The 22,365-nt window shown below is 41.3% G+C and overlaps 1 protein-coding gene across 1 annotated transcript in view; it reads right to left on the bottom strand.

Annotated features, from left to right (window-relative positions):
* Positions 1-649: 649 nt before the first annotated feature.
* Positions 650-22,365, bottom strand: part of GAN (gigaxonin) — a 35,943-nt gene continuing 14,227 nt past the window's right edge. The window contains exons 4-11 of the mRNA XM_075281914.1: positions 19,689-19,906; positions 19,444-19,565; positions 17,893-18,005; positions 17,165-17,314; positions 15,389-15,525; positions 15,177-15,305; positions 9,300-9,409; positions 650-1,509 (exon numbers count right to left, since the gene is read on the bottom strand). Coding sequence (XP_075138015.1) covers positions 1,328-1,509; positions 9,300-9,409; positions 15,177-15,305; positions 15,389-15,525; positions 17,165-17,314; positions 17,893-18,005; positions 19,444-19,565; positions 19,689-19,906 — 1,161 coding nt within the window. The 3' untranslated portion in view covers positions 650-1,327. The remainder of the gene's footprint in view (positions 1,510-9,299; positions 9,410-15,176; positions 15,306-15,388; positions 15,526-17,164; positions 17,315-17,892; positions 18,006-19,443; positions 19,566-19,688; positions 19,907-22,365) is intronic.

Here is a 22,365-nt window from a genome sequence, read left to right as displayed (position 1 = left end):
GATGTATTTAGTATGTGAAGGCTACTTTGTATGTCACCCACCGTACCAGATACTGCTACTAGAAGTTATATATGTATTCGATAAACATGTAATGACCCCCGCCATCTCCCAATCCATACGTACAGAGTACATTATACTTCGCAGTTCTTTAGGAAATTAGATCCTACCCCTTTGTAGGTTATTTCAGCCATAGTTCTATATTCTCAAATAAGTAGATGAAAAGATTCATAGCTATGGACTGAAATGCAAATTTGCAGATTAAAATAAGCATTAATATATATCTACCCTTAATCTGAAGATACATTTTAGCCATCCATTTAGTGGATGTATTCATTTACATGGAGTTCAATGCTTAAAAAATAAAAATCTAGCCAAAAGTGCATTGTAGTCTACCATGCAAATACTGAACCCTAAGTGATGCCTCCCATTTACACACATCTAAACTGATATCCGAAATGTGATCTTAACCTAGGAATGGTTTGCTTAGCTGCAGCCAGGGTGAAGAACGCAATAAGAATAAGATATCTGTAACATAATAAAAACAAAGAATATGTGAAAGACTGACATAACAAGGTCATGAAATAAAATCTGAGGTAACATTTCTTAAAAGCACATAAAAAGGAATAAATCGTAGTCCATTACTGTCACCAATGTTTAAGGAGAACTCTGCCATAACACTTTAGATGCGCTCTCTCAAATAGGATTCCTGTGTCAAGGTGACGCTTATCTGAGAAGATACTTTGCACCTTTGTCCTTATGACAACATTTCCTGCCCTACTTCCCTCTTTAAGGACATGTAAGAAAATAAAAGGACAGATCTGAGTTGTCACATGGCCCAGATTTCCTAAAACACACAATCACATTTTAATATCATACCTTTGGGAGTTCTCCTATACGAATACATTTAAAGGACAACATCATATTTTGTCTTAAGGCAAGCAAAGTACCATTGACAACTCAGACAAGACTGCCTTTTGTGTTAGTGCTAGAAGATATAGACGATATCCTCTCCAGTAATTGCATATTAAAGCTTATTATATTAGTACATTGCCTCATGCTTGAAGACTATCCCCAAACCCCAGAAAGCATAAAGCAATGTGATACATAGGTATTACTATAGACATGTTTAATGATCCCATCACCCTAGCCTTTATAGTGGCGTTTCTTGGATTCATTGCCACTCCAGGTCTACATACCAGCAGTATGTGAAGGCTGCATCATGGCAGGCGCCATTTTTTTTTTTCACTGATTATCTTTTGTGATTTTACCCCTATAGTGAAGCATCTAGCTTGCCTGGGGCAGCAGTTGTGCATTTTTTACCAGCGGATCATGAAGGTGTGACTCTGATGCGAAAGAGTCCTTGCTGCAGTTGGAGTCGGAATAGACGACAATTTGCAATACGCAGCGCTGCACATCCTGTGCGTCGGAGATCGGATGGGAATAAAGGCTTGGTGTGATGCCAGGTGCCAGTGCTCCTCTTAAATTCTCTCACATAGTCGTAACTTGTACCTAACAACAGAAATTGGTAGATGCTGGGTATAAGGGAAGAATATATTACAAAGATTCAATCTATACACTATTACAGAAACATTAAACCCGGGTATACATGACCAAGTTGCGGGGGGAATTCAGGTCTGCGTATTGGCCAGCTTTACCAACCTGTACAGTATTACTGGGAGATACAGTTATCTATGCTGCTCGAGGTCCCTGCCTCCCAGAGACATACTGCCGCTGTCCCATAATCAGTATGGGACATTATGTTGCGTCCTAGAAGCATAGATACCTGTATTGTTAGGAGTACCTCTCCCAGCACACTGTTCAGGTTGGTAAATTTGGACGTGTGAATGAGGGGTAATCGCTCCAATAGCAAAACCAGTCAACCAGCTGTAGGTGGAAGCCACTCATTTATATTACCACGTTATTTAAAGGGTCTAATAGGATAAATTACATAAAGAACATTTGACATAAAATCCCAATAGATGGCAACCAATATGGCCACAAATACAACTCCTACAGGTGGTGTTATCCATTTTTTCACTCATGCAAATGGCTCCCATAGATATGAATGAGGCCTCTTCTGTACCTTAATATGTCACAATTGTTATATGGATTACTGGATAACTCCTGAGATGACCTGTGTACATTGAGCTTACAGTCAGAGGTATTTTCCCAATCTATACCCACTCATTTCAAGCAGAAATGTATACAAACAATACCAACATGTTATATAGTATTTGTGGTAGCATTCAGTACACAACAGTCTGCTATGCTTTAACATACAGTTTAAAAACAAAATCGTATACGATCTCAAAAGTAGCTATATTAGGCCTCTGTTAGGTCAATGAAGCCCTATGTATAATTTACATATATCCAGGAGTTTTTCCTGCCACAAACTCCATGTAGGACTTTGATACTTGAATGCACTTTGCATAGAGAGTAAATATGGCAGCACAGGAAGGTTGTGTGGCATTATACACAGGCTCAGTGGATACAGCTCTGCACACCCAGTGTAACCAATGCTAGTGTAGCCAGTGCAAAGCTATCTCCAGATAAGTGGATTATACCAATATGTATTAAAGTATTTGACTGTCTACCCCTCTTGTATATGGCTTTGTTGTCATTGTATGTCAGTCCTGTAATACCTGACAGTGTCTATCGGCAGGTGTGGCGCTGCTTCTGAAACTAAATCACGTCTTTTGATTTCACACGATAATACAGTCCTATGAAAAAGTTTGGGCACCCCTATTAATATTAATCATTTTTAGTTCTAAATATTTAGGTATTTGCAACAGCCATTTCAGTTTGATATATCTAATAACTGATGGACACAGTAATATTTCAGGATTGAAATGAGGTTTATTGTACTAACAGAAAATGCGCAATATGCATTAAACCAAAATTTGACCGGTGCAAAAGTATGGGCACCTCAACAGAAAAGTGACATTAATATTTAGTACATCCTCCTTTTGCAAAGATAACAGCCTCTAGTCGCTTCCTGTAGCTTTTAATCAGTTCCTGGATCCTGGATAAAGGTATTTTGGACAAACAATTCAAGTTCAGTTAAGTTAGATGGTCGCCGAGCATGGACAGCCCGCTTCAAATCATCCCACAGATGTTCAATGATATTCAGGTCTGGGGACTGGGATGGCCATTCCAGAACATTGTAATTGTTCCTCTGCATGAATGCTTGAGGATTTGGAGCGGTGTTTTGGATCATTGTCTTGCTGAAATATCCATCCACGGCGTAACTTCAACTTCGTCACTGATTCTTGAACATTATTCTCAAGAATCTGCTGATACTGAGTGGAATCCATGCGACCCTCAACTTTAACAAGATTCCCGATGCCGGCATTGGCCACACAGCCCCAAAGTATGATGGAACCTCCACCAAATTTTACAGTGGGTAGCATGTGTTTTTCTTGGAATGCTGTTTCTTTTTGGACGCCATGCAGAACGCCTTTTTTTTATAACCAAACAACTCAATTTTTGTTTCCAAAATGAAGCTGCCTTGTCCAAATGTGCTTTTTCATACCTCAGGCAACTCTATTTGTGGCGTACGTGCAGAAACGGCTTCTTTCTCATCACTCTCCCATACAGCTTCTATTTGTGCAAAGTGCGCTGTATAGTTGACCGATGCACAGTGACACCATCTGCAGCAAGATGATGCTGCAGCTCTTTGGAGGTGGTCTGTGGATTGTCCTTGACTGTTCTCACCATTCTTCTTCTCTGCCTTTCTGATATTTTTCTTGGCCTGCCACTTCTGGGCTTAACAAGAACTGTCCCTGTGGTCTTCCATTTCCTTACTATGTTCCTCACAGTGGAAACTGACAGGTTAAATCTCTGAGACAACTTTTTGTATCCTTCCCCTGAACTATGTTGAACAATCTTTGTTTTCAGATCATTTGAGAGTTGTTTTGAGTAGCCCATGATGCCACTCTTCAGAGGAGATTCAAATAGGAGATCAACTTGCAATTGGCCACCTTAAATACCTTTTCTTATGATTGGATACATCTGGCTATGAAGTTCAAAGCTCACTGAGGTTACAAAACCAATTTTGTGCTTCAGTAAGTCAGTAAAAAGTAGTTAGGGGAATTCAAATCAATAAAATGATAAGGGTGCCCATACTTTTGCACCAGTCAAATTTTGGTTTAATGCATATTGCACATTTTCTGTTAGTACAATAAACCTCATTTCAATCCTGAAATATTACTGTGTCCATCAGTTATTAGATATATCAAACTGAAATGGCTGTTGCAAACACCAAAATATTTAGAACAAAAAATGATTAAGATTAATAGGGGTGCCCAAACTTTTTCATAGGACTGTATGTTCTTCTAAAAAGTCACAAGTATTGATTTTATTCTAACATCAGTGTTACCGCCAAAAGGACTCAGCCCCCTACTAAAAGTAGCTCGCCATAGAGTTCAAAGTGATCAAAGTTAGGGTTAGCAGAAACATAGGAGTCTGGGCCTTACATAATATATACATTAACATAAAGGTGTCCTGCATCTACCTGAAACTGGCCTAATCTGTATGACCGGGTAGAGTAACGTATACAATTACCTATGCTGTATAGGTCCACTGAATCTCAGCTGCAAGTCTGTATACCATTTACTATCCAGTACAATGACTCTTCATATAGTAAATCATAAGTTATTTATATATGTACACAGCCATTCTAGCTATATGCAGGTTTATGGCTCTCTTTTCATATAGGTGGTTGGAATTGCTGTGTATCATATGCATAAGCTAGAAGAAAATAATGGTGTCTTGGGAAAATAGAAATACAGAAATTCTTGTAAGTGTATCGCGCCTTTACACTTTAGATATACAAGTCTGCTTACATGGGATGTTTGCTGCACTTTTTCCATTTTAGTAAAAGCTCTAGTAGTCACTCATACAGTTTGGAAAGAAGTCTTCAGGGAAACGAATAGAACAGAAGTGAACAGGTTTACGATCCGGATACTAAAAACTATGAGGAGGTTTGATAAAGTATTGTTTCAGCCTGGTCTGTGAATGTCTGCATCTTAAAGGGCATGACGTGCTATAAAGATCTACAAGGAAAAGACTGGAGCACAAGCCTGTGCAATATTGCACAGGAGGAGATGGCTAGATTTTCTAATAGGAAATACAGTATGCTTTTAGTACACCCTTGTCCAGCTAATGAGAAAAAAATAACTAAAGAAAGAAAGAAAGGAATAGTAGAGTAGTACTAGACTGGTACAGCTGATAGAGTAGTGAAAGTGTTTACACGAGACTGTGGACAGAGCGGCAGCAGTGCTTACACTAGACTGTGGACAGAGCAGCAGCAGTGCTTACACGAGACTGTGGACAGAGCGGCAGCAGTGCTTACACGAGACTGCGGACAGAGCGGCAGCAGTGCTTACACTAGACTGCGGACAGAGCGGCAGCAGTGCTTACACTAGACTGCGGACAGAGCGGCAGCAGTGCTTACACTAGACTGCGGACACAGCGGCAGCAGTGCTTACACTAGACTGCAGACAGAGCGGCAGCAGTGCTTACACTAGACTGCGGACACAGCGGCAGCAGTGCTTACACTAGACTGCAGACAGAGCGGCAGCAGTGCTTACACTAGACTGTGGACAGAGCGGCAGCAGTGCTTACACTAGACTGCGGACAGAGCGGCAGCAGTGCTTACACTAGACTGCAGACAGAGCGGCAGCAGTGCTTACACTAGACTGCAGACAGAGCAGCAGCAGTGCTTACACTAGACTGTGGACAGAGCGGCAGCAGTGCTTACACTAGACTGCAGACAGAGCAGCAGCAGTGCTTACACTAGACTGTGGACAGAGCGGCAGCAGTGCTTACACTAGACTGTGGACAGAGCAGCAGCAGTGCTTACACTAGACTGTGGACAGAGCGGCAGCAGTGCTTACACTAGACTGTGGACAGAGCAGCAGCAGTGCTTACACTAGACTGCAGACAGAGCAGCAGCAATGCTTACACTAGACTGTGGACAGAGCGGCAGCAGTGCTTACACTAGACTGCAGACAGAGCGGCAGCAGTGCTTACACTAGACTGTGGACACAGCGGCAGCAGTGCTTACACTAGACTGTGGACAGAGCGGCAGCAGTGCTTACACTAGACTGCAGACAGAGCGGCAGCAGTGCTTACACTAGACTGTGGACAGAGCGGCAGCAGTGCTTACACTAGACTGTGGACAGAGCGGCAGCAGTGCTTACACTAGACTGTGGACACAGCGGCAGCAGTGCTTACACTAGACTGTGGACACAGCGGCAGCAGTGCTTACACTAGACTGTGGACAGAGCGGCAGCAGTGCTTACACTAGACTGCAGACAGAGCGGCAGCAGTGCTTACACTAGACTGTGGACACAGCGGCAGCAGTGCTTACACTAGACTGTGGACAGAGCGGCAGCAGTGCTTACACTAGACTGCAGACAGAGCGGCAGCAGTGCTTACACTAGACTGTGGACAGAGCACCGGCACGGCACTACGGTCTGTTGAGTGAATATACGAGGCCAGAGGATTAATGCTTCACAGTCGGACAGCACTTCCAAACTGGTCTCAGACCCCCCCTTTCTGGCTTAATACGCTGGTCTCGTATATTCGCCAAAGAAACTGTACCTACGGATGGAAGTGCTTTAGTCATTTTTCACGCTGGTATTGTGCGGTAACTCAATCCTTTCTGTGTCAGTTTAGTTTGAGCAGTATTTGCAGTCATTCACCATGAGTTATTCGAAAAACATTCCAAATTTGGTTGTTCAGCAATGGATCGCTGGTTAAAGACTGGATCCTTCAGAAAAGTAGTTAATACCACTGACACAGACCCTCCCGTAGGAGCAGTGGCTTCAACATCGAACAGATATGTTCAAATATTATGTTAAAAAGTCAGGAGCAACACGGTGGCTCAGTGGTTAAGCACTATAGCCTTACAGCGCTGGAGTCCTGGGTTCGATTCCCACCAGAAACAACATCTGCAAGGAGTTTGTATGTTCTCCCCGTGTTTGCGTGGATTTCCTCCCATTCTACAAAGACATACTGATAGGGAAAACAAAACGTATATTGTGATCCCTATATGGGGCTCACAATCTACAGTTAAAATATGGATGCTGTGATTATCCAGAACCAGATTTGGGTGATACAACTTTTCAATTGCAATGTTGAAGAGATTACTAATGCTGAAATAATTGGACAGGCGGAAGATTTTGTAGAACAGTTAGTGGCGCCAAATGCGCCAGAAGAGTTCAACGAACGAAAATGTAATATCTAATCAATTCGTTAGAAATCCCACCCCCGCATTGTTAATATCGCGTGATATCTTTGGCATCTATGTAGGTTTTAGGTAAAGTATGTTAAAGGGGTATTCTCATGTACATGATTATTTTTAAATCTGTAGATAATTAAAAGTTAAAATTTTTTGCAAATATAAGTAATTAAACATTCTGCAAAGTTTTAAAGATTTTCTCTAAATATCTTGTGGTCACAGTTTGTTGTCTTGATCGGTTGCCAGTGAATACGACCATGAATGCAGAACCTTTCTAAGGTCAGAAAATCCACCATGATTTCTTTATTGTGGCCGGGATATCTTCTGATACATGTAGTGTCCCTGCCTGATAACCTGGCTACAATAAGAATCATAGCTGGGTTCATGACAAGTCCCAGACCATAGAAAGTTTCTGCATTAGTGGTCATATCCATTGGCAACCGATCAAGATCACAGACTGTCATCACTAAGAAAGTTAGAGGAAATCTTTAAAACTTTGCAGAATTTTTAATTACTTATATTAGCAAAAATGCTTAACTTTTAATTATCTACAAATATAGATATGATCATGTACACGGGAATACCCCTTTAAGCTCTCCCTAAAGAATTTCTGTCCTGAATAGTGCTCCTCGACTCACAAAGTTTGGGAAACGCTGCCCTACACCATCTCTCAACTTAGAACTAATTTTATGTCTGCCCTTTATCCTAAATATTAGAGTGAACCAAAACCTACTGTTAGCAAACAAGACTTCTAGTCTCCTGAAGGAGTTTTTATCTATGACCAAAGGGGAAGGGGGAGAACAAAAAACAGATTGCTCAGCATAGATTTCCTGTTTGAGTTTCCTACCAATGTAGAATAAGAAATTGCTGCTCTTTATAATACAAACTCACGGATGTCTGATAAAAGAAGGAGCACAGCTGCTTTTATTCTGACTCTATGCCATGAAGTGCCAGGTACAAATCATCATTCTGCAACAAGCAAATTAAAATTTATAGAAAAAAGGTACAAGAATATTTATGGAAGCCTGTCACCAGCCCTGTGGAAAGGTTAAGGTCACCTGAATCAAATGAGGTTTTCCCCTAGTGATTCGATGGCTCCACCGCAGCGACATGCAAATGATATTTTTGGAGCAAAAATGGCGTTGCTACAAATAAATAAGCAGCAATGCCCTTGTTGATCTTAAAGGGGTATTCCCACCTCACATACTCACCACTCTTTACTGCTGTAAAATCTTCTTTCTTCCTGGTTTCTTGCATCATTTGGTGGGCGGGGTTTCACATGCAACCTGCCGTTTAGCTCCGCCCCCAAATTTGTGTGTAGCTCCGCCCACCCATATTGGACTATGAAGTACAGGCAGCAGCAACTCCATTCTGTGTTACATACAGAGACTGCCTGTCTCTGCCATAATGAACACAATTGAATTAGCTAGCCTGATAACTGGGAGAACAGAAGAAATGAAAGCAGCTCCTCTTCCCTATCTGAGTGCAGGAAGCTAGGTCACATGGTGTAGACACAGGAATAGCTAGATACACAGGCTCGCTTCCTGCACTTAGCCCCTCCTCCCTCCCCCCTGAGAACAGCAGATACATCACTTGACTCATGAGCAGCTAAGTCAGGGCTGTGGCCACAAAGAATTGAATAAAGTAAGATAGTGGACAAACAAAGCAGTTTTGCTGAAGCAATGTATTTAGGAAAAGTCTTACATCCACATTAACAAGCAGTATAGATAGGATCCTTGTGATGGGACAACCCCTTTAAGAATTAATTTTCATATTGACATATCTCAGCAGCGGAGGCACAGATTCACAAGAGAAAAACATAACCTGATTTACAATAGAAAAACATAACCAGATTCACAAAGGGAAAACATAATTTGCTTCAGAAGACCCTAACCCTAATTTGTGTAGCTATGCTGGTATGCTATATTCTGGTGACAGACTCTCTTTAAAACTCCCATAAACCTACCTGGACTATAAAATACAAACCTATGTAGATAAAAATCAATAGTTAAATAAAGCAGTATTAAAAATACCGCCACTTTGTAATAGTTACCTGTATCAAGATCACCAATGACATAAATACTAGCGCCAATGGGCACAGCACCATATACAAATGAAGAGCTGGTTGGGATACACAAGTTCTGATCATTCAGGTAGATCCACCTACAGACATGAAATATAATAGTCTTAGAAAACAGGACACACAACATACACAATATGCACAAATCCTATCCTATCCTACTAATCCTATCCTACTACTACTAATATAATAATAATAATAATAATAATAATAATAATAATAATAATAATAATTATTATTATTATTATTATTATTATTAATAATAATATATTATAAAAATATTATATTATAATTATTATTGGCTGAACGGATTTGGATGAAATTCGGCACATAGATAGTTCGATTAAAATATAGACTACTTTTCATCCCGGTAAATGACATGGCTTCACTACTGTTATGAATATTTGTTCACATACTATATTACACTGATCTTATCTTAGCTTCTGAGAAAGCCAGGGCGGTTAGCTCTCTGTGTAAACACACACTAACCCTCAGTGTTCATGCATTTGCATATTATCTGATCTGCTCCAGGCACTGCAGAAAAATTTACATGGGCAAACACCTTTATTCCAAATTGGCAGTTTGCCAATTTTCAACATGCCTGGAAAAAGAAAAACTAATTTGTCGCAAACAACCAGAGTTATGAAGGTAGCCAGAAGTCACAGAGTTCTCCTCAAGAGGAGCTGAGGGGGATCATTGATGCCAACAACACGCTCATTATATGGTGTCCCAGCGAGCTGCTAAGATACCAGAACAATCACAGGCACAGCTTGAGGAATGAGTTCAGTGGCAGGCCAGCTTGACAGCTCCCAAAACGCCAGGGCAGGCGGATCATCAACGCCAACAACACGCTCATTATAAGACGTTCCAGCGAGCTGCTGAGATGCCGGAATCATCACGGGCACACTGCAAGGAACAAGTTCAGCAGCATGCAAGCTTGACAGCTGTCGAAACGCCAGAGCAAGTGGATCATCAACACCAACAGCACGCTCATTATGTGGCGTCCCAGAAAGCTGCTGAGATGCCGGGAAAACAATCACAGGCACGGTGTGAGGAACAAGGTCAGCAGCAGGACAGCTTGAGAGCTGCCGGAATGCCGGAGCAGGCAAATCATCGACGGCAGCAATTTGCTGAATATAGGAGGATCATCTACACCAACAACCCTCAGACGAAGTTGTGGGAAGAGGCTAGTACTAAATATACCAGACAAGGATACTTTATGGTATTTCATACATGGTCTGCAAATCAAAATAAAGTATATAAAGCTGTCATTATTGCAGGACTGTCTTTATTTGCTGTTCAGGACTCAAGAAAAGCAATTTCCATGGCTCACAGGCCAATTCTCCACCCTCCTGATGGATGACAATGGGGAGGGGAATATTGTTCAGCGTCTCCCAAGCATATAGAAAAGAAGATGGGATAAACCAGGACCCACTGTCTCCAAGGATTCCATGGTCTGTCTCGCCAATTCTCACACAGCTCATCAGTCACCCAGCTTTCCCACTAAGGGTGCATTCACACGATGTAACGTGCCGCGTGATCGGGCACGTATATGGCATGTCAGAGTTTGCGTGCCGTAAAAGCTCCCATTCATTTCAATGGGAGTTAGGATCGTATATGCCGCGTTATTTTGCGGCCGTGATTTTGCGGCCACAAAATAACGCGGCGTATATGATCCTAACTCCCATTGAAATGAATGGGAGCTTTTAAGGCGTGCAAAATCTGACATGCCGTATACGTACCCGATCACGCGGCACGTTACATCGTGTGAATGCACCCTTATATATTTAATCACATGACTTATCTTTCATGCTGAGAAATCAGGTGCTGTATTGAAAGAGAATCCAAGGTAGAAAACGGAGGCTGACACTTGGGAATCCTGTAGCTGACCCCCATGCTTAGCGCTATTGAAACGAGCCAATCCGTGTGTTGCTGCCCTGCCATGGTTTCCATGTGGAAACCATCAACAAGTCACATGTCAATCTTGTTTTAGCCACAGTATGAACTTCAACACAGATTTCCATTAAAAACCCCTGGGAGGCAGAAGAAATGCAGATGGTACTTGTAACAACTTGATACAGCTCAAGGACCTGTAACTATTGTAGTCCTATGTGTAGTTGAGAGAACATTGGAATGTCTTGTGTAATATACTGTATATGTGTATGAGTTAGCTGTGTAGTCGATGACTCTGCCAACACATTACTTAGACAGCGGAGTAATAGTCTATATGTCACCTCTTACTCACTATGTGGGTAGATTACAAGGGACAAAGGCAGATACGACCCATACTCCACCAGAGTGATTTCAAAGCCTCTCTTTTGGAAAGATAATACACATAGCTGTTAGATTATTCAGTAGTTACGTGGGGAAATTACAATTACCAGCAATCCCACCATTGTCTGTTCGCTGTTATATTATTTTGCAATGCTTGTTTTACAGCCCCCTAGGTTCTCAACATGTAGTACATGTATCCTATGGGGTAGCAATACTGAATTCTTTCAGTGTATAGCGTACCTCCAGTTATAAACAACTTTTCATAAATGAATAGTACAGATTAATAAAATATATTACAAAATTATAGATATTAGAGAATGATGTTTATGTATACTTTTCAGGTAGTGTTACTTTCTACATATCAGCTTTTGAAGACGGGAGGAGGGGAGACAATAGACAATCGAATAACTGCTGCTGTTACATTCTGCAATTTTGCATGCCTTTAACACCGCTAGATTTGTAGAGAAGATACTATCAGTTGTAAGCCAATGGCTGGTCAGGTAATGGAGGGGGTGTACATCTCACCCAGACTACTCAGGTGGGTGAGATGAGAAAACTCCACAAGGAATGTTTGTTCTCAGCAGACAACTTTTGTTTGCTGAGCATTTTGGTAAATGCTCAGTATTGGGCTGGATTTTTAGGAATGGCAGGTAGGATGGTACTGGGACCTGTCATTCCACCCCCCTCCAGTCCACACTTTGGGGATGTTCCGGCAGCGACTCAGCTGCAGAGAGTCTGCTCATCAAGGGAGCTTAAGAAGTCAGCTCCAACAGCAGACTCTGGGCAGAGCTTGGCTGGAGAGCCAAAGAAAGAGGTCATATTTTTGGAGCTGTGTCCTGAGTGATTCAACTGGCTTTTGATTTCTGTTATCCTAGGTGAGGTAACCTATTCTATGTTTAGTTAGAGCCTAGCCGGGCAGGTATTTATTTTTGTTTTGTTTCCTTTTGTTGCTGCACTATATTTTTGAGTGAAAATAAACTCTACGGGAGCCTTCACACGGAGTAAACGCGCGTGTATTTTTTGCAAAATACACGTGTAAACATAAGACTCCCATTGACTTCAATGACATTTTACAGGCGTATTTTTACACGTGTAAAAAATATCATTGAAGTCAATGGGAGTCTTATTTTTACACCACGTGTATTTTTACACGTGTATTTTGCAAAAATACACACGCATTTACACCGTGTGAAGGCTCCCTACCTTTGTTTTGGACTAAAGAATCTGGACTTGTAGGTCTATGCCACCCCACCTTGCAACCCCAGACCCTGACACAGTGCACAGAATAAGGCAATAAATCAATTATCCACCCGGCAGGAGAATCCTGCTTATCCTCTACATTTTCCATAGAGCTCTGTGTGAGACTGAGTATGGAGACGAATCTAATGTAAACAGTCAGACTAAAGTTAAGGAGCAGGAGAACAAGAACATAAGTACCAAATGAAACATATATGCTTAGAGAGATTCCAAAGTTTCATATATTCTCATGCACTATTCATGTATAAAAAGTTGTCTATAACTAGAAGCACACTTTAAAATCTTGAGAGTACTAAAATGTGATTTATGAGAATAGAGAGCTCATCTTGGATGAAATAAGTTAGTCTATGGACGAGTACTGTGAGCAGAGGGAGGGGGCGTTCCTCCCCGGTATCACAGTACAGCACTGTAGGCGCTGCTGGGCAGAAGGACGTTCCTGACAGAGTGTCAGAAACGCCCTTCTGACTATGAAGAGCTATGATACCGGCACCGATAGCTCTTCACTCGGGGCACAGATCGGGAAAGCCGACAGTGCGCTGAATTCAGCACACTGTCGGCTTTCCAGCGGGGTGTATAACACCGCATGTGCCCAAATCCATGAAAGATCCTCTTTAAGAAAGGGAAGCTTGGGCAAGGTATTGTCCAAGAGTGAATTGTCTCCTGATGTCCACTAAAACTAGATATATCATTAAGGGGTTCACTTTCACCAGCTGCAATTTTTAACATCTATTAATCCTCAAGAGGTCAGTGCAGTTAGTTTTGGTGCTTGAAATATATCTAGTTTTAGAACCAGTAATAATGTCTCTATTGTCAGGCCTGACACTGTCCACCTGGAAGTACAGAACCAAAATAGCATCAAATCTAATAGCACTTAATGCTTGGGAACAGTGGGAGCTAGAGAGAAAATTTCAATAGTTCGGAATCCTCCGGGCTGAGCCTATTAAACATCACAAAGAGCTGGACTTGGCAGAGATGCTGAAAGGTCTTCTTTAAAATGCCTTTGGGACTCCTGAGTTATGTGCCAAGTATATTTACTTGATTAATAAATTAACAATCTATAGTTAAATGGGATTTTGAGACTATTACAATGATGGTCTATCCTTAGGTCCTGAATGTTTGATCAGGGGAGATGTGACCCCACTGATCAGCACAGTGAAGCCACCCTTATAATTGCCGCTTTCTCATCATTGTTCACATAGTTCCAGAGGCTTGTTCTTATGGTTCACCCGTGAAACTCAGTCTGTGTGAGTGCCGGACTTCAGCATTATGATTATTTATTGCTGCGAGGAGTTCTTGCTTCCCAATGACATATTGACTATGGGACAGTAGGGATTCCTAGCATTATAGATAACTATTATACTATATAGCTGCACGCTAGAGATGAGCGAGTACTGTTCGGATCAGCCGATCCGAACAGCACGCTCCATAGAAATGAATGGATGCACCTGGTACTTCCGCTTTGACGGCGGCCAGCCGCTTAACCCCCCGCGAGCCGGCTACGTCCATTCATTTCTATGCGAGCGTGCTGTTCGGATCAGCTGATCCGAACAGTACTCGCTCATCTCTACTGCACACTGTTCAGGCCAGGTAATTTGGCACTTACACAAACTAAATTTCACAATTTCTGTTGTGTGAATCTAAGCCAATATTGCCATAGTCTGCTGAGTGCCATTTACTGGTTTCCCGGCCTAGTGTTGTGCCCAGCCAGAGTTTCCTGCAAAGCAAGGTAGCAGAGTGTGTTGCTGCGCAAGGTTCCTAGCAATATATCATCCCTTTACACAATGGAAAAATCCTACTCAATTATTAGAAGTTTTTAATATAATGTTTCAGTCTTGTGCTTTTCAATCCAAATCTATGAAGTAATGTTGGTCCTTGATTCTAACCCCTTCCTAATAGCATCAGCCAAAAACCTGCAATGACAGAGAGTTCTTTAGTGAAGCCAGCCAATACCTACATACCTCATACTTGATCTCAAATGCTAACTTAGAAAGTTGCCAAGGCAGGCACATGAGTACACAAGTTTTATGAGCTTCTTATAGATTCTCATATGTACCTGCTTTTGGCAACTTTGATATCATTTAGCACATTTGTGGCCAAACATAACACATAATTGGCTGAAAAACAGAAACATTATAACAATAACTGTCCTGAACACTAGATGGCGATATAATACCATTATTCAAATTCTTCTGGCACCATTCACAAAATAGGAATCATTTTAAAGAAATATTGATAAAAATGCTATTAATCTGTAATATTTATCAGGCAAAAAATATTGTTTGATACTACACAGTTACAGAAAATCAGAAGTGTTCATACCGTTTAAAGTCATCATGGTAGAACTCAGATTTACAGGCCACCATCTCGCTGTTCTGTTCATTTTCACGACTTCTAACTCCACCAAAGACGTAAAGCTCCAAGCCAACTCCACACGCAACAGCGCCAAATCTGCCGAGAAAGTGTAATTGAGAGACGGCACGTATGGCACAGGCCTGTGGTGTGGCGCAGGAATTTACTGAGGATGTCCTCACCTTCTCTCTTTCAGGGGGCAGATGGCTGTCCACTGCTGAGTTTTGGGGTCATAACACTCAACAGACTCAAACAGTTTCCCGTATGAACCTCCTCCCATGGCATAGATTTTCTTCTTCATTGTTGCGTAGCAGCCGATCTGTAATTAACCCATAAAGCCCAGTAAAGTCGACAAGGTATCCAAAAATCACTAAGATATAACTTTTAATTTTAATCAATAAAACACAAACCCATAATAATGGGTAGCGACGACACACAAAACAAAACAGATAAAGTATCCCTCAGACTGGGAGATTATGCTTATAGTTGCTAATGCAGCTCAATAAGCAGCTACTAAATATATTTAGCTGTATCTATCCAAACCATACTTATAGATGTAAACTACATCTCAGGCCGTATCCACCTTCTACTAAAAGTGGTATCCTAAATAGTGGTATCCTCCATAATGGTATACTAAATAGTGGTATCCTCCATAGTGGTATACTAAATAGTGGTATCCTCCATAGTGGTATCCTCCATAGTGGTATCCTCCATAGTGGTATACTAAATAGTGGTATCCTCCAAACCCAGCAATTGTGATCAGCTGTATAAACCCACACACCACTCTCTATAGCCCCTAGCAAGAGCACTTATATAGTGTTTGTCTTAGAACCACCCACATAGACTTATAGTGTATGGTGTCGCTGACCCCCCCCAATTGGTATACACTACAATCATATAAATGATGTCTACCATGTAAGACGATGAATGTTCAATGTATATTCATTTGTAATGCATATGTTTTTCAGATGAATAACAAAGCAATAGCATACAACAGAGTCCTATGTAAAGATTCTCCACAATTGTTATTTCATGAAAACAATTATTCAAGAAAACAGAGAGGTCCGGAGAGTTAACCAGAATACCATGGTGGGCCTGAACTCACTTTAAGACATCCTCTTCCCCTCCTTAGTGATCAGACTGAATGCTCATAAATCACTATGCCCAGTCACAGGTTGAAGACGATCCCTTCAGTAACCTATAAGCCCAGGCATTAATCCATGATCTACCCTAGTCTACCAGGGATGTTGTTATTCCCTTTCCTTGTAACACCAGGGAGGTGAATATGACCCTCTGTACGCCAGTCTTGATGATCCTTGCCCCACTGGAGTAGCACCTCATTTATGACAAGGTGCACACCACACCATAAATATAGGCGCCTCCTCTAGGGTCATGCACCTAAACAGAAATGTATGGCAACTCCTTGCTGGCATATATATCTGCCAGAAAACTGCATACGTGTTGTTAAATTAATGGTGCCACTATACCATGAAGAAAATGAAGTGTAGGGGCAAAACTGAAAAAGTCCTTGCCCAGTTGATCACTATATATGGCATATTTCTTCAGTTTTCATAACTTCCAGAAACATTTTAATAACCTGTTTATAAAGGGCTTTCTGATGAAGATAATAATCCCTATTGATGCACCCTATTATTGTATGAGGATATCATACAGATGGGGCTATTTGAACAAGCCTGAATACAAATGTGCACTGTATAAGTGGTTCCCATTTTCACCCTTGTATTACAAAGAAGGCAATTTATGTGAACGATCACCATATAATACAGGACTATGGACTTTCCCCATCAAAAACCTCTTGTTTTCCAGGGGTGCCAGGAGGTCAGATGACCGCCCTGGGAATGGCCTTAGGGATATAATAGGACAAGCCATTTATGGCCGGAGGGTTTATAATATTCTGTTAAAGCTTGAAAATGAAATCAATCTATTTGGGAACATACCTTTCTGACCATGGTCATATTCTGTTGCTTGCTCCATGTTTTAGTGCAGATGTCATAGGATTCCATAGAAATCAACTCACGATCGCCGTCCTCGCCGCCCAGAACATAGATGACGCCATCAATTTCTACCACACCAAAGCTGTGTCTTGCCTGGTGGAAATACGTATAGGATTCTTAATAAGATTATTGCAAAGTTAAAGTCAAATATTTCACCATATCTAGAAGCTCCGCTGACTGTCAGGGAATAGAAACATTTGGTTCAAAGTTTACTTAACATTTTGTCAGATTGTATTTTAACCCCTTAATAACCACTGGTGTTTTTATGGTGGTTGCTCGGGGGATTTCTTCTGATAATTCCACCTTTTTACAGCTGTACCTCATAAGATGGTTTCAAAGCTGCTGCCCTGTCAGGGGTGAAAGAAGGGGTGCCTCTACCCCCTAAACACCACAATGCTGTGACTGCTGTTGATCATTCCCATCTTAGGGGTTAATGTGCAATTTCCCACTCCTGCAGCTAGTCCTACTTATACAGTACAGCCAGAATCCTGAAATGATGTAGAAAGTGAAGTTCCTTTGCCTGCTACAGCACCTTACAGTACTATTAAGGTGCGGAGCACTAACTATATCTTGATAGGGGATGAGGGATCCATCATGTACTTTACAGAGGGGAAGGCATACAATAAAAAAGGTGATTCTATAAAAGTCTGACACGTCAAAGTCAAGGTTACCTCAAGCATCAGCGGCAGAGGGCTCCAGGAGTTAGCATCAGGATCATACTGCTCACCAGTACAGAGCGTCTCACTGTTTTCATTCTGGCCTCCGAGTACAAACAGGAAGCCCTCTGTAAATATGGCAGAACCAGGCCAAATCTTACTTGATAGGTTAAGAGTATAAATGAACATAATCTCCAACACACAGAAAAATAAATCAAGCGAGAATTAGTGGGAGGCCATCAGTGGATATTGGCGACCTGTCCTTAGGTGAGTGGGGGCCTCACATCTGGATCCCAACTGGTCACCAGATTCAAAAACTGGCCCCCACTACTCCTAACAAGTATATACTTTTATTCCCAATATGATAACTATAGCGTATAGTTGTATAGCCTCTTCCTAAATAAATTATCAGCGGCAGTCCATACACAGTCTGACATGGCCAGCTCCGGGTACAGGGGATGGTCAGAATTTTTTTTTTTAATTTAAGGTCTATGTTTAGGATAGGCCTTAAATATCTGATTGGTGGGGAATTGACAAGTGGCTCCTGCACAGATCAGCATCTATTCAGAGTCATTTCCAATGTACGCATTATGTACTGTACAGAACTGGAGCTGGGATTATAGCTTTGCTCCAATTGACTTCAACAAGAACTGCAATGATACAGGTACGGAGCCATCTTGTTGTGGCTCCATGCAGTATACAGCACTGGGATCAAAAGTGACCCCCAAACAGCTGACCCAACCAGGAGGCCACCTGTCAGCCCCTATCAATCATATATATGGCATATCCTAAGGACAGCCCATAAATAAAAATCCCTCATCAACCCCATTAACAATGTTAGACTATTTGGAGAAACACCCCCAGCCCACTTGTCAATTTATTAAAAATAACCGGGGGATGGGGGGGGGGACAGCATAATGCAGAAAAATAAAAAAAAGATTCTCCAACAGTTGTTTCATATAAAAATAATATAAGTATTTACTAAAGCAGACAGGACAGTTTATATAGAGCCATGCTTCTAAAATATCCTATATTCAATAAAATGAAAACCATATACATTCATTTCTATAAGTCTGGGAAGATTAAGAGTAGAACCATAGTCAGAATTCATCTGATTTTCTATAGAATCTCTTAGACAGAACACAGCATTTTTTTTTCCATCCACGTTAGTTTTCATGGAACAAAACTCTGTCACTTGGTCATTCTAAGGGTAAGTTTAGACAGTTTTTGCAGACGGACTTTGAGGTGGAAACCGCCTCAGTAAATACCTCCCAGTTCATTTCAATAGAAGTAAGTAGAAAACTTTTCCTCTAGTGTTTTTTTTTCTGCCTGCTATTCATTTCAATGGGCTTTGCAAGGTGGAATCCGCCTGAAGACAGATCTTGATGCTTCTGATAAGTTCATGACTGACTCCTATTTAAATGAATACGGGAGTTGGGAGGCAGATTTTGAAGTGGATCCTACCTCAAAAATCAGCCTGCAAAAAAACTGTGTGTGAACTTACCCTAAGAGCTCTGCAGGTCTCTCTCAAGTCTTAGTCGCAGGAATAAAACATTTCCGTCATACCTGCAGACAGGACGCCATGGTTGATCCGTGGTGTGCTGAGTGGTGCTAGTTCGATCCATAGCTGTCTATTTCTATCATAAAGTGGGCACATACAACGAACATTGGCCAGTGGCTTTCGGGACCTGTAAGCATGTGTGTTTTATAAAGTAAATTGTTACTTGCACAATAATACATTCACGTCTGTAATTTCAGCAAAACATTTTCTGTCCATATGGAAATGGCAGATACGGCAATGTGTGACTTACGCTCTCTCCTCTCCTCCAGCTGTCACAATGCATTCAGAGTAGCCTCTTGGTTTAAAAGATGCCAGGACAGCTTCTCCTTGCTGTGGCTGGCTCAGGGGGATGTTGTTACATTCTCTGACCATCTCCCGTACCAATGGCTCATTTAGCATTTGTTCTCGCAGGTAGCTGGAATCCAGGCCGGTCACCCACAAGGCTGAGGTCACATCCTTCATGTGAACCTGGGGGAATAAGAATGGAAACAACTCATTTGGCACTGCGAGAGAATAGTACATACAAAGACAGGCAAGAAGAATAAGGTTTACAAGAGGATATAAAAGCCCTTGTGTTGTCCTAGTGTTTCATTTTGTCAACTTTGTTCTTTATTCCTGAAAAAATAAGGCTGCTGAAACCCCTGTGGTCAGCTAATACTATTGGGAGAACCTACAGCCATGCGCTTCAGAAGTACAATATTACATGGCACCCAAGAAAATGCCAGGGAAATAAATATATATATATATATATATATATATATATATATATATATATATATATATATATATATATATCATGCTTGAGCCTACTCCACCAGGGTGGTATCCAGGGTCCAGAGCAGTCCTAATCTTGGCTAATGAAACACAGCATCCCATCCCCTCTATGATGTGCATATGCCCTAAAAGGTTATAGGAAGAACCCCTGACATGGGTACAGTTCTACTAAATACTCAGTTGTGATAAATAAGAAATTTGTATCATATTATATTCTATTGCCATTCACTGATAGCAAGCCAAGATCTTAAAACTAGAACTTTTCAGTCAAAAATGAAAAAACATCATTTACATAAAACATAATCTGCATTTAAAATGGATAAGAAAAATCTTTCTTTGTACCGTATTAGCCAGAGGATATGAAATATAAAGATTGAGAGTTCTCAGTAGTTGATACCTTTTTTAATGGCTAACAAAACATGATGACACATTGCGAGTAGAGATGAGCGAACACTGTTTGGAACAGCCGTTCCGAACAGCACGCTCACAGCACGCTCCCATAGAAATGAATGGAAGCGGCCGGCACGTGGGGGGCCGGCAAAGTCTGCGTGCCAGGTGCTTCCATTCATTTCTATGGGAGCGTGCTGTTCGGACTGGCTGATCCGAACAGTGTTCGCTCATCTCTAATTGCAAGCTTTCAGAATAACTTGATTCCTTCATCAGACTGGTATAACACAGTATCTGAAGGCAAGCACATTTATACAGGAATAAAGTGTTTGATGCACCATTGATAAAAAACAGTACAAGCAAATAAACCCAGAAGTCCAAAGAAATGTCAGTTCACAGGAAGGGTCTCTGAGTTTTATGATTCCCTTGATCAGTGGCTCGGTGTCTACTTGTTGTAAAACGACATAAAACCCTGTGACTGGTTTAACCCCCCTTCCAGTGCGTCAAAGGATCTTTTTTTTGTTTCTGAAATTTCCTCTAATATGAAATTTCTGTAATAAACTTTATTAACACATTTTGGCTTCTTTCGGTGAAAACCTGATTTTTTTTTCACTCTTCCCCTGGCTTCTGTATTGAGAGCTGGTTCTGTCTCTCACTAAGTAACTGTATGATGTACAGGTTGTGTAACATGTAGAGAAAATGAGGGCAGGGGAGAGTCACTTCGAACAGTTATATCTCGGACATTATAAAACGTACAAATTTGCTTTTGGTGCGATATGACAAAGGAGATTCTAAGGTTGCTAGTTATATCCTGGACTTGCGCTGGACTATTGAACCTGAAATACCTGTTCTGATCCATTGGCTTGTCTATGACCTTGTTTGTTCTGCTGTGTGACACTGAACTTTGGCCTGTTCCTGACTATCATACTGGCACCTTACACCAGAATCTCATGTTCAGCAGTCACCTATCCCAGGAGGTGCAGTGGGTCCGCGCATCCGTTTGACGTTACAGGATGAAGTACTGTGGTGACACAGTACAACAATACCTAGCCAGTGGCAGTGTCTGTCTGCAGAATATCACTTTTTCTCACCTTCTCTAAGTGGCTTGAAAGTCTATATTATATCTCAAGATTTTAGCCTTATCCTAAGGGTGAATGTTCATTTCAGGAGGGAGGAAAATAAGTGTCTCTTATGTGAAGTCACTCGTTCTGCTCTTTTATGCAAAATTCGATGACCATTTAAGATATTGGAGACAACGTAGGATGAAAAATATAAAGAAAAGCAAGAAAGACTAGGTTCACATCTGTGTTGGAGTCAAAACCAGCAGAGAGAAAAGTCCTACAGGACGGACACCACTATAGTCTATGGGGTCTGGTGACCTCTGTTTTAGCATACTGGCTCGCTGTCATTCGGGTTCCCTAGCAGAGAACATGGCGCAAGTTTAAACTTAGCCAAACAGTGAATATATTCCAATCAGCAATACCATTAAACCTCCTTCCTAATATTATATAGATGACCCTATTGCTGTTTGTCCTATGGACACTGCATACCAGGAACACTCCAGTCATTTATACACTCCTGTCAAAGTTGCCTAGATCATTACGCTTGTCCATTTTCTTCCTTCCAGCACATCGCCTTCAGGAATGAATAGCTGAAATGCAACCAGATAGGTGTCATTGCCATAGGATAATTTATGTTATTTACTTAACATGCCAGCAGGTTTAATGTTATGGCTGATCGGTGTCTATCACATGATTTCAGGGCTA

The sequence above is a fragment of the Leptodactylus fuscus genome, chromosome 7 (assembly GCF_031893055.1).
Source record: "Leptodactylus fuscus isolate aLepFus1 chromosome 7, aLepFus1.hap2, whole genome shotgun sequence".
NCBI lineage: Eukaryota > Metazoa > Chordata > Amphibia > Anura > Leptodactylidae > Leptodactylus > Leptodactylus fuscus.
This window is presented reverse-complemented; position numbering and strand designations above follow the sequence as displayed.